Here is a 13,792-nt window from a genome sequence, read left to right on the forward strand (position 1 = left end):
AGCATTCTTTCTATAAACTAGATATTCATGGAATATATACATGTGATAGCCATATGATTCCGTCAAGTGCAATCACAGCTTTAATGTGTTAGGGTCTCTTGAACGCTCATACTTCCTTTCCTGAAGAGGAATTATCTTTTCAAGGATGAAATATATGTCATCTTACTGGTTGGTGAAGAACGTCTTCTTGGCATATGAGGAATTGAATAAGCATGAGATACTGTATAGTAATTAAAAAGTTTAGGTGTTTTGGTCATCAACAGTCTAAAGAAGTATTGTTGATAAAGTCTGTAGCTTCAGAGGTTCACACTGTTGTGCTTGAGCTGTGAGATGTTAGTTCCCAAATACGTTGAGTTTGCATGTTGCCTTTTATTATTTTTTAAAGCCCTTGCTGTTCTGTTCATCTTTGCCTCTATTTCTACCCTTTAAAAAGCTTATTTTCCTCAGATTGTAGAGAACCAAGGCTTTACTCTGCAAGACTTCCTCTGACCTTGACCTAGAAATACCTAACAACAGACAGTAGAAGATTTTGAAACTCACACGTGTGGAAATGAATGCGGTGTATAGTTTTTTGCTTTTAATTAAAGCTCTACATAGAACAGAGTTTGCTATTGATATTCCTCATGCGATCAGTATGGTATCTTTTGCATGCAGAGCCAATGGTTCCATTTCTAATCGGGTCTTACAATTAATGTGCAGAGTGACATGGACGATGCATTGATCTTTTTTCAATCAACCTCTCTATTTTCAAAATAGAGATAATCCCTTTCTTATGTATCGCATAAAGTTGTAGGGGATCAAATGAGATAATGAAGGAGAAGATTTTGAGAAAGAGATGTTACTTTATAAATAGAAGATATGGAAGATTATAACATCATAATAACATTTTAAAAATATTGTTACTGTTTAAATTACTGTTATATAATACTTTAAAATAATTTTCTAGTGAAACCACTGCCTCCATCTAGTGTGAAAGCAGAAATTACTGTAAAAATTGGATTATTGAAAATATCTTGGGAGAAGCCAGTCTTTCCAGAGAATAATCTTCAGTTCCAGATTCGCTATGGTTTAAGTGGAAAAGAAGTACAATGGAAGGTACCTTTTACCTGGAAATTTCTTCAGCTTGCCTCACTAAATATTATTTCTTATAACTGCTTAAGAATTTTATTGCATAAGGTTTATTTTATTGGCATAAAAGTACATCCTCCTGTATTCCATAGCTCTTTTTATTAAATAGATTGATCTAATTCTAACCCTTTTAAGAAATGAACTTTCCTGCTATTTATCATTTCCCAAAATGTGTTTTATAGTACATTGATCCCATACAATGTTTCTTGAAGAGAGATCACATGGCTTCATAAAGTTTAAGAAACTCTGAATAACCATATGTCCCTAGTGTAGAATCATGGTATATTACATATTAAAGGTTTGGAGAAGTCCTGAATTTAATAAACATTTGTGACTTTATTTCATCTTATGTTTCTCAAACTCATTTTACCAAGGAATCTTTTTCCCTTTAACAATGTTCTTTAGTACACACATGTTCAATGGGACACATTTTGGAAGAAGCTGCTTTTATCAAACAACCAGAATCACACCCATAGTGGCAAGTGTGCATATGATGCCTTCCTGTGTCAGTTTTCTGATGGCAGCCTGCAAAGACCTAGAAATAGCAGGAACCCTAGAATAGAATTAGATCACAATGAGTTCAGTTGTAATAAATGTGACAGTTTACTTGCTTATTGAGGAGACTGAATATCAGAGATTCTCTACCACAGGCCCTATCTAACCCCTAGGTTAAAATTCTTAAAAGTCTTTGTGTATAGAGGATTAGAGGATAGAGATTAGTAATAGGGTAAAAGAGTGATTGGGAAGTGAGGTTGCAAGTGGGCCAGTCCAAATCTTGTCACGAGATGGAAATAACAAGATGACTAAGGCAATCCTTAACTTGAAGGAGCTCATGATTCAAGCCTAATAAGAGTATTTATAAAGCCAGAAAACACAAAGTCAGTTCTCTCTTAATTTTGGAATAGTGTTAGAGTTTAAAATAAAATGCACTTCAGGGCCCTTTAGCTACATATGTGTTAGTAGTGATCAATCTAATAGTTTGACTTATTTTACAGGTATTTGAGGTGTATGATGCAAAATTAAAATCTGCCAGTTTCCCGGTGCCAGACCTGTGTGCCGTCTATGCCATCCAGGTGCGCTGTAAGAGGCTAGATGGACTGGGATATTGGAGTAATTGGAGTACTCCAGCCTACACAGTTGTCACGGATATAAAAGGTTTGCAAAGATTTTGTGAACGTGTCTTAAAAATGCATAAGTATGTGCTTCCAATGTGACTGAAAAGTAATCCTTCCAAGAACACATGTACAACTTGGGCTCCTTGTTATTTTGCAGTTCCTATCAGAGGACCTGAATTTTGGAGAATAACTAATGAAGACAACACTAAAAAAGAGAGAAATGTCACGTTGCTTTGGAAGGTATTCCTGACTTTTATGTTATTCTTAAATTTTACTTCTATACTCTTGAAAGATTTGCTTCATTGTAAAAAAGACTTCATTGTAAAAAGACTTACTTAATAATTCTATCATTTTTAGTCTCTGCAATCCCAAGTTTATTTCAATTTGGAGAAGTGATTACAGAGAGCCAAGATGTAGAATAGAGGGAGCACTGGCCTGGAGTTTGGAGACTTTAATTCTATTCTTGGCTTAACATAGTATAGTTAATCAGTGCTATTTTGACAAAGTCACTTAGACCCTTCAGCCTCAGTTTCCTCATCTGTGTCAACATAAGATTGGACTAGATGATATCTAGTGTTCCTTCAAGTCCAAAAATTCCATTTGTATTTAATTCTAAACAGAGTAAACGTGGCCTTCCCTACATATCTCAAGGGCATTTAGATTATTCTTTTAGTATGATGGCAAATACACAACGGATATTTCCAAAAACAATGAGTATACAGCTTAGAAATTTTCAAAGCGTCCTCTCCCCCAAATGAATTGATTTCTATCCCAAGTGAATGTATTTTTCTTGGTCTGAATTTTAGGGAGACACAAACATTCAGTCCATAGCAAACATCATTTGTCATTAGGGAAATACATATTAGAACAACAATGAGATACCACTACACACTTATTAGAATGGTTAAAATCCAAAAAAACTGACAATAAATTGCTGGCTAGCATGCAAAGCAACAGGAACTTTTATTCTTTGCTGGTGGGAATGGAAAATGGTACAGCCACTTTGGAATATAGTTCGGTACCTGCTTACAAAAAACTTTGGTACTTTCATACAATGGAATATTATTCAGCGATAAAAAGAAACTGCTATAAAGCCACAAAAAGATATGGATGACTCTTAAATGAATGTTGTTAAGTGCTAGAAGGCTGCCTAAAGGGCTACATTATGATTCCATTTATAGGACGTTCAAGAAAAGGCATAACTATAGAGATGGCAAAAAGATCAATGGTTTCCAGGGGTTTGGTTGATGGGGAGAGGTTTGAATGGGTGAAGAACAGGGGATTTTTTATGATGGTGAAACTATTCTGTATAATATTGTCCTGGTGAGTACATAGCATTATGCATTTGCCAAAACTCATAAAACCTTATACCACAAAGAAAAAACCTTAGTGTATACAAATTAAAGATAAATCGTTAGGAGGTTGGAGAATCCCAGGATGGAATCCAGACTGCAATAAGAGAAACTAACTGTATTACAAGTGTATGGAACAGTCTTACTGAAGGAGTTGGGAGAAAAAGGTTCAGGCCTAGGTAACCTTGTTAATGACTAGATTCTTAAGACTAAAGGCAAAAGAAACTGTACATAACCACTGTGTTCTAGTTGATAAAGTCATTTCTCTCACAAGGTATGGGTTAACAATTCTTGTATCATTAGATATACAAACTGGAATTGAACAATTAAGCATTGGATGATGGATGGTAGGAAGGACACAGATTTCTCACTGTTGAATTGGTTACAGACAAGCAAGGAGAAGATCGGAATGATCCATGTGGTAATGGATTAGGGTTGGAGACATCAGTATGAACTCATATTTAGCTTAATATGGATACAGATGGATTCATTTAGAAATTTTCATAGATATGTGTGTATACAGATGTAGTATACACAGATGTATTTCCTTGATCTGTAAGCTGAGAAATCCATATTCTGGTAGTAAGGAGCATTCCCAGATTTGTTTCTAATACTATTCTCCAATAAAAGGAACTAGGGCTCTGTGAAAAAATGCTTGGTTATAGGGCTGGGGCAGGAAATAACACAAGATGAGCCTAGAGCAGCTTGTAGGACTAGAAAGTAAGGACTTTATCATCAATTTTACTTGATGGTTACGAAAGTAAATATTTGTATATGAAAACTGACATAGATTTTTTTAAAAAACAAAATGCAAAATTTGCATGATTTTTCAGACATTTATTTCTTGCAGTGGCTGCTAAAATCTTACTCACCACCTACCCAGGTTCTTCCACGCCCTGCAGGGACATATTTATGTTTGTTTGTATTTATGTTTCTCAATTTCTGACTTAGAAGAATCTCAATGACAAAAATTGAGAAGCACTGTTCTAGTCTATTGTATAGGGTTAAGCTTTCTAAGGGTTTACAAGGGATTGGTAGCACTTAAATCTTACCTGAAACAGGTGAAGGTGATGGGGGAAGTGGGACATGTTATATTCTGTAGAATGGATGAATACAATTGGACTAATTATATAGTTTACACTGAATCATCAGTGACCTGGTATGATTTTTTTTAACTGAAGGCACAAATTCTAGGGTTCCATGTACACTGTCCTGATAGCCTCTGTTACTGGAAGGGGCAGCATATCAAGGGAAGAAAAAAAATGAGTGACCGGTCTTACCAGGATTAATAGAAGTGATGATTAATATCTTTTCAACTCTCTCTAGTTGTTGCTTTATGAAAACAGAGGGTTATTCCTTTTTTGCTTTTTAGATGAAGAAATTCTCAACTCTCTTTCAGTCTTTCTTTTCTCTAGAATTAGAGTGAAACTTCCAGGTAGAAAAGTGTCCTATTTGTATCCATACTTCATTATCTTCAAATGATTTAGTCTTTGAGTCTTAAAAAAAAAAAACAAAAAGGGGGAGATAAGTTTCCCATGCTCCATAGCCACCCAGACGGCTTCAGGGAGACTGTGGTCAGAGCCCCATACCGCAGCCTTGAATTCAGCAGTGCTTGCTCTGGCCTGACCCCTGCTTACCAATGGGAAATGTTTAATAGGAGTTCCATGAGCTCAGTCAGTATAAAAAGCACTGTAGCCCTTGAGCTAATCAATTTTTATGTTTACCGCAGCCCCTGATGAAAAATGACTCGTTGTGCAGTGTGAGAAGATACGTGGTGAAACATCATACTTCCCTCAATGGAACATGGTCAGAAGATGTAGGAAATCACACTAAATTCACTTTCCTTTGGACAGAGCAAGCACACTCCGTTACCGTTCTGGCCATCAATTCAATTGGTGCTTCTTCTGCAAATTTTAATTTAACATTCTCATGGCCCATGAGCAAAGGTAAGAAAAGGTACACCTCACTTTGCATTCACAGAGTCCAATGGATGAGACAGACATTAATCAAATAATCATGCAAGTTAATGCCTATTTACAAACTGGGATGAGTGTTCCCAGGAAAGGAGTATAATTTTATAAAAGAAAAGAGAATAGGAGGCTAACCTGGTATTGAGGGTCAGAGAAGCTTTCTTGAGGATACAGTAGAGGGATTAAACTTCCCCAGAAGGTCGGGGGAAGCGCTCCCCCGAGAGGAAAAATCTGACCAAAAGTCCTGTGGTCCAGGAGAGGATATGAAGGAAGACCAGGTTGGTGCTGGTGCAAAAAAAGTCCAGAAAGGCCGACAGAGACTCTGAGGCATGGCCCTCAGGGAATTGTAGGCATGATAGGAATTTTGTTCTCACATGCGGAAGTCTGGAGGCTTTTAAGTGGGACTCTGTGGAGAAGGTGTAAAAATGATCAGATTTGTGCTTTGAAAGCACGACTCCATCAGCGGAAGAGAAGATTTGGAGGGAATTAGAATGATTAATAGGTTTGTACAGTATTACAGTAGAGAACACCTTTTGACCATATCCAAAAATCTCTTTTTTGGATTTTAGGTAGAATCTTATTTCTCCTCATAGCATATATTCCCACACCTCTCTGCTTATATGACTCTTGTGATACAAAAATAATTGCCATGTGTAAATGTCTGCTTTATTTATTTGTATAAATGTCTGCTTTCTCTTCCTTCTCCCCTTTTCAGTAGGTTATATGTTCCTAAAGGCAATTAGGAGATCTTCATTAATTTTGAATTTAAAAATAAATTTCCTTCTTTTCCGCACAGTAAATATCGTGCAGTCACTCAGTGCTTATCCTTTAAACAGCAGTTGTGTAATTCTTTCCTGGATGCTATCACCCAGTGATTACAATCTGATGTATTTTATTCTTGAGTGGAAAATTCTTCATGAAGACAATGAAATTAAATGGCTTAGAATCCCTTCCTCTGTTAAGAAGTATTATGTCCACGGTAAGCTTACTGTACTTTAATTAAGTTTCTCCTATGGATTAGTATGATGCTACAGATTATTAATTCAAATAACATAGTCAGTTAATGAAAACTTCAAAAATATAGATGATAGATCTTGCTGCCTAAATTGTCATCCTATTACAAACATTTAATTCTATTTCATTTGATCCTTTTCCATTTAAATATTTTATGTAATTGTAATCATATCATCTACCACCTTTCTTATGATTTGTTCCTTTGATATATCACAAGCATGTTTCTATTTTGTTCACAATCCTTATAACTATTTTTTAAATGATTGTATAGCATTTTATTCAAGAATCTACATAAACCATTTATTTATTTGAGAACATTTATGTTGCTTCCAGCTTAACCTGTTTTTAAAACCATTTTAATGGCTTTTGATGTCTACTGACAAATTGTTTTCCCAAATTGTGTACCAACTTATGATGCCACTAGCAATGAGTGGGAGGGCCAGGCTGAAGGTCTGAGGATCATAAGCCAGCATAATATTCCCAAAGTAGACCAGTTACCCCACAAGGTGATTAAAATGCAAAATATTAGTGCACAATACAGAGTCTCCAAGCCTGAGTAAGGTTTAAGCAGGGAAGCTAAGGATTGCCATGTTCTTACTTACAACATCATCCCAAAGGCACATACTTCTATTTCATTGCAAAGACCCTAGAATTTAGCATCAAGGTAAATAGAAACAAATTATTGATAGAGAACTAAATCCAGTTCATTACTATACTGTTGTCTAGGTGGTTACTCTCTGTGCTTCAAAGAGATTTATCTCTTGTGGAATAATATTTTTATCTTATTAGCATTTGTAAAAATGATAGATCACTGATAGATCCATTTTGAGCTTTGCTATGAAGACAATCATCCTTCATAGATCTAGACACCTGGATATATAAGGGAATTCCTGGTCCCCACTCCCATCTTCTTTGCATGGGATTTCATGAGACTTTAGTCTCCCAGCTGCCTTGAACGGGAGGCTAAGTAAACTAAATTCTTATGAAAAGGGAATATTGCTGGCTTTGGTCTTAGGAGGTAGAGTGTATTGTCCTGGAAAGGGAAATAAAACAACCCCTACACCCTCAACTTGAACGAACCAGCTATCACTGGAACATGCCTTTGAAAAATTGCAATCTTCTATCTTTGGGTAAGATTTTAAAACATTATTTGTGAAATTGTTGTCATTACAGTAGAATTGGTAGTGCTTAGATTGTCTTTGAAACTCCCTAATTATCAGTTTCAATCCATAGGTAACAATCATCAGTTTTTAATACATCAGTTTCAACCCATAAGTCATCAGTTTTACATCCATGGAAATATAAGAGAGAGTCACTTAACATTTTTTTTACATAGATTTCACTCATTTATATTAATTCAGTGGGAATGACTCTTTAAAATATTTTTTCTCCTCAGATCATTTTATCCCCATTGAGAAGTATCAGTTCAGTCTTTACCCAATATTTATGGAGGGAGTGGGGAAACCGAAGATAATTGATAATTTCACCCAAGGTAAAAATGTTTACTTTTAGTTTCTTTTTACGCAGATGTGTGGTTTCCTCCTTAGCTAGCAGTAATGCTGCCATCTGATTATTTTCTTTCTGATGGAATCATGGAATAGCCCAGAGTCTTATGTAGATGCCTCATGGGTGACTGCAGTAAGGTACATGGTTCCATTGTGGTGGTAAGAAGAATAATCAGGCGTGGTATTGTGTTCTTGTATTGGTAAGTAAAAATTTCAGTCTAAAAGTTGATGGAAACAAAATAAAGGGAAGTATCCAGCTATACAATAAAATACATCATCATAAAGATTAACTGGAAAAATATTAATTTTCTGTACAATTAATATAAATACACCTACCCCAAACAATATATTTTGACTCATATTTATGAGTCTTTAAATTTTAATCATCTTCTAAAGGAAATCTTTTTCTAAAAATAAAACTGTAGCAATAATTACAGAAAAAAGTTCACAGGGTGTCTTATATTTCTGATTCACCTTACTGTACTTGAAGTGGGAACATTTTGATTTTGCTGTTACTTTTCAGATTGTCTTCAAATCCAAGCAACCCAATAATGAAGTTTCAAGAGAGAAACATTTCACCTGGTTTTAGAATTAAAATAATTATAAAGCTTCATTCATGTATTGTTCAACAAATATACACTGAACACTGTTCTAAGCACTGGGGATTGAACAGTGAACATAAGTCTGTGCCCTAAATGGACCTTAAACTCCAATACTCTAATAAGAATGACAGACAATAAACAAATCATGTATAATATAATGCCAGATAGAAATAAGTGCATGAAGCAAAATAAAAGTAAAATGAAGGGATAGAGTTAAAATGTGGTGCTTTAGTAAGGATGGCCAAAAATGGTCTTTTTCTCTGTGAAGGTGATATTTGGGTAAAGTCCTGCAAGAACAAAGGGGAAGAGCATTTCAGCAAGGGGATAGCAAGTGCAAAGGCCCTGAAGAGTGAGCATGCTTTGTGGTTCAAGAAACAGTAAGGAGGTCAATGTGTCTGGAGTGAGCAAGATAGAGGTTGGTGGGTGTTGTAGGTTGCCTTCTCTAAAAGCAGATGCTGAAACAAAGAGTCATCATAACAACTTTTATTGACACTTGGACTCATATAACCTAAAAGTGACCAGATGGAGAGAGCTGGCAAATAAATACTTTTGAAAAAATGTTTTGCTAAATTATAAGAAGCATAATTCTGACCAAAATAATAATTTTATTAATGTGATCAAAGCTATACTTTTATCTTCCTCTTTCTGATTTTTATATCTTTAAAGGTCATTCAGATTTATGTTGAAATCAGAAAAAAAGTCTATTATAATTTCTGATTCAGAAAGATGTTATTTCCTCAAGCTTCAGAGTTGTGTGAATTTTTTCTTTTTCAGATGATGAAAAACACCAGCATGATGCAGGTCTATATGTAATTGTGCCAATAATTATTTCCTCTTCCATCTTATTGCTTGGAACATTGTTAATATCACACCAAAGGTATTGTACTTGGTGTTAAAATCTTGAACATATTTAAACCTTGATTTTAAATCCAAATCAGAAACACTAAAGTGTTCTAAATATTTTTATATGTATTTGATGGCAATGAGATGACATAAAAAGAAAAAGCCTGATTTCAGGAAACCACACTCCATTTTGCTAGTACACATAAACCTCAGGGAAGAAATTAGGTTGTTTTTTTTTTTTTTTTTTTACTGTATATACATTCATGAAATAACAAGCTTATAATAGGAAATCCTAGGCAGTATGTTCTTAGAGGTGAGAAGAATGGCTTTCAGAGTTGTACAATCTAGGTTGAGAACTTTTAGTGGTGAAGATTTATCTGAAGCCGTCAGTTCACTTATGGTCAGTAGGCATTCTGCTTTTTAAACGTCAGCGCTGAGTGGCTCCATTCTGTTTGGTTTGGCAAATGGCCTTGAATTTCTTGGATGATTCTTTGGGTGCCCCATTACTCTGTGCTGAGAGGTCCGGACCATTGAGGTTATTTCACACATGCCAAATCTCTACAGAAAATTTTGTCTTCTAGCAGTGAAGAGGGAAAAGTGATTTTACAATCTGAATTTACCTTTCAGTCAAGTGAGCTGATCGGGCCATATCCAGTAGAATTGTTTCTGAAACTCAATTGATGACCATATTTAATATTTAATTTTCCCTGAGAAAAACCTGTGCAAAGCATTTAGCACAGTACCTGGCAAACAGTTTTCAATAAGAGTTGGCTATGTTTATTATAGTGATCATTAACTTTGGTCTAGACAGAAAGTTGGTGGAGATCTTCATGGTAGAGCATGTGAAAGTGAATCTGATCCTACTGAGGCATAACCAGTCTGGTAGATAAATTTCTAGTTTGTACATTTATTAACTGTTCACATTTTCAATGTGAATGTTTTTCTTTACTTCTAATGCCTTGTTTATCTTTTGTAGGATGAAAAAGCTGTTTTGGGAAGATGTTCCAAACCCCAAGAATTGTTCCTGGGCACAAGGACTTAATTTTCAGAAGGTCCCTTTTTCAGTTTTTTAAACCCCAGAATATATAAGATCGCATTTTAGATGCTATATGCCTTCTAGAGCTTCAAACATTTTTAAGGTTTAAAACATTTTAAGGATAAGGTTTAAATCTTATTTTATTCAATTCATCTTAATATGAGTCTATTTAATCTGTTATTTGTTTTCAAGAATAGCAAGATGCAAGGATTTGAAACCAGGACAAAAAAAATTCAATAGGTAGTTTATCATCTGAGTTAACAAATACATATCTTTCTTCATTGTCACAGTATATAATAAAATAAATATTAGAATATTAGAGTCAAATCTGGTGGAGAACAAATATTTGTATATACTTTTTTGGTATAAATTGATTGTCCTTAGGAAAAGGCTGGAATCAATATTTTTTAACCCTTGTAATTATCTCCATAATTACTTAAATCAGTTAAAAACTATATAAATAATCCTTTCCTCAAATACTGCAATCTGAAAAGTGCAATTATCATAATAAAACTTACATTTATGAAGACAGTTCCTTTCAAGCTACTTTATGAAACAATTAGTCAACTCTAATAAAATAATTTGCACTTTATAATAGAATTTCTCAGAAAACTCTAGAGTTTAACAAATGTATCATTAATTCCCATAATTTCCCTTGAAGCAAGGTTGGTTTTCCACCCATAAACTTGGGAAAATAGAGTTCAATTTTCATGGCAAAATATCTTCATGCTGTTTTGAACAATAATCATATGGAGGTTATTATGCAGTCTCAATAATTGTGTCATCATTAGTCACTGTTACAAGTCTTCAGTGGTTTTCTTTTAGTTACAAGATCAAGTACTCAATGACTTCTCTCTACAATCTGTTATCAACCTACAGATTTCATTTTTTCTGTCCGTGGGCCTTAGTCATGCCTATACTATTCTCCTCACCTCTACAGACCCTTCCACGTCAATGAAGACCTTGCTCTAAGCTCTTCTTTCCCCAAGCCTTTTGTGAACAAACGTAGTTCAGAAGAATTTCTGCCCCCTTTAAGTTCCTGGAGCATTTTATTTTTTATTGTGAAGAGTGTTCCGAGTTCAAGGGCTGTGTTTTACCAATCACAACAATTGTTGAGCTCCTCCTGCTAAATGCAAAGTACTAAAGTCAGGATTTATTAATGACTTGATGATATCTTATAATAATGTCCATTTATTTATGTGCAAATCACTGAGATACATATTCTTACACTCATTAAGATTTTTACTTCAATTCTCAGTATCTATCTCTGTTTCCTCTCCTGTAAAATGAGGTTTAATAGAACTTACCTCATTGGGTTGTTTGGGGGACTAAAGAAGATAGTACTTCTAACAGTATTGTCTCAACAAATATTAGTTATCATTATTTTACATATTTACATGTTTTATGTTATTCTTTCAGTTACCCTGTGGGATAAGTATTATAATCTCCATTTTATAGAAGAAAAAACATAAAGCTTATAATGGTTAGGTAACTTGTTTTAGAGTCTGGCTTAGTTTTCTAATTTGTCTGACTTTGGAGGCTGTTCTATTAGTAAGTGTTCTCTCTGGCTTTCAATTTTTTTTTTTTTTGACCATGACCCACAGTGAGAAAAATGCTTTACCTTGCAACCTAGTAAATGAGTAGATGTAGATAACATGCAAAACTGAAACAAAAGATGCTCAAAACAGTTTTACTATTTGCAGCACCGTCTGTTTTCAAAATTCTGTTTCTTATCTCTTGTAAAAATAAAATACAGTGTGTGTGTGTGAAAAAAAAAAAAATTCTGTTTCATTTCAAAAATACTGGTTACAACACTCTACATTCATTCACATACTAACGGATATGATTTGCAGTTAGAAAACACTGCTCTACAGTTTACCAATGAATGAATGAGTGAACAGATATGTAATAATGTGGGCAAAATAATGCAGACATTTAAACTGTAATCTTTCAGCGGAAGAGACAGTGCCATATCTTCAGACATGGTAGCAGTGTAGTTTTACATATGGTCATTCTCGTTATAGAAACTTCACTTAGCCTGAATCTAACCAGCCCCACACCCATACACTTCTCAGCTATGCCCTTACTCACTGTAAGCCACGGAGTCTCCTTGCATTAAAGCAGAGCTGATGTTTTTTTCGATTAGTAAAGTATTTATTCCTCTTCTTTCTCTTCTGTTCTGAATTCTTACAGTGACGTTTATTGTAGTGATAGTGATATTTCAGCCATATGTATTTGTTTGTCATTCATTCACTCATTCATTCAGCAAGCACAAAATGAGAATAAGTATTTACATGTAAGTCTAGGATGTTGCTAGGCTCTGGGAAAACAATTTGTAAGAGATTCTCCTTACCATCTAGGCAGTAAGACAGTGAGGTCATAGAGGAGTGACTTGGTTGAAAGCAGAATAGAAAGAACTTTTCTTTTCTCTCTCTAAAATGGTTTACTTATTTTAAAATCCATTAATTCATTCCATCCATTCATTCAAGGGATATTTATTGAATAGTTATCCTATGCCAGTCACTATGCGAGGCCTTGGGGTTAAAATGGTCAGAAAACAGGAACTCTTGGAGTGTGCAGTCTATGGGGAAGATAAGCATTAATCAATTTATAATTGAAATAACAAACAATATACATTATATATGTTATATGTAATATATATTATGATAATATTACAGACAGTAATAATGATAAACTACGTGTTGTGAAAGAAAGGGGCCCAGTGTGCTGAGTGTCGTGCGTGGGACAGGGGTGAGCTGGTGAAGCTAGGAAAGCGACAGGTGAGCTGAGATCTGGAAGATGAGTAGTCATTAACTAGGATTTGTGGTGGAGGTTAGAGCCCAGGCAAGTCCACCCGTGAATACAAAGCCCTGTGGTAGGAAGTACCTTAGCACATTTGCAAGCTGAAAGCAGGGAGATTAAAAGACAAAGAGCAAGGAGGAGATTATTTTTCTTAAATATTGGGTTTTTTTCTTCTTCTAATGTGAGAGGAGTTTTGTCTAAAAAATCTAAATAAAAATTTAAAAGCTTCACCATGTCAGTACATATAAATGCAGGGAATAACCATCTTACTGTCTCTTTCAGAGAAGCTAAAACATTCTGTCTTCAATATGTTAATCTCTGAAATCTCTCTATGAACCACCAGGAAAATGGTTTCTAAGTGTTTACCAGGGCAGGGAAATGATTAGGCCCACCTCAGCAAAATGCAGTTAGAACCTGCACCAAAT

At 34.9% G+C, this 13,792-nt stretch overlaps 1 protein-coding gene across 1 annotated transcript in view; it reads left to right on the forward strand.

Moving 5' to 3' along the window:
• The window catches only part of LEPR (leptin receptor), a 103,440-nt gene that overhangs the window by 71,632 nt on the left and 18,016 nt on the right, over nt 1–13,792 (forward strand). Inside the window, 8 exon segments of the mRNA XM_059924131.1 lie at nt 947–1,095; nt 2,124–2,283; nt 2,401–2,483; nt 5,325–5,541; nt 6,362–6,544; nt 7,976–8,071; nt 9,461–9,563; nt 10,506–10,581. Coding sequence (XP_059780114.1) covers nt 947–1,095; nt 2,124–2,283; nt 2,401–2,483; nt 5,325–5,541; nt 6,362–6,544; nt 7,976–8,071; nt 9,461–9,563; nt 10,506–10,581 — 1,067 coding nt within the window.

The sequence above is a fragment of the Balaenoptera ricei genome, chromosome 1, assembly GCF_028023285.1.
Source record: "Balaenoptera ricei isolate mBalRic1 chromosome 1, mBalRic1.hap2, whole genome shotgun sequence".
NCBI lineage: Eukaryota > Metazoa > Chordata > Mammalia > Artiodactyla > Balaenopteridae > Balaenoptera > Balaenoptera ricei.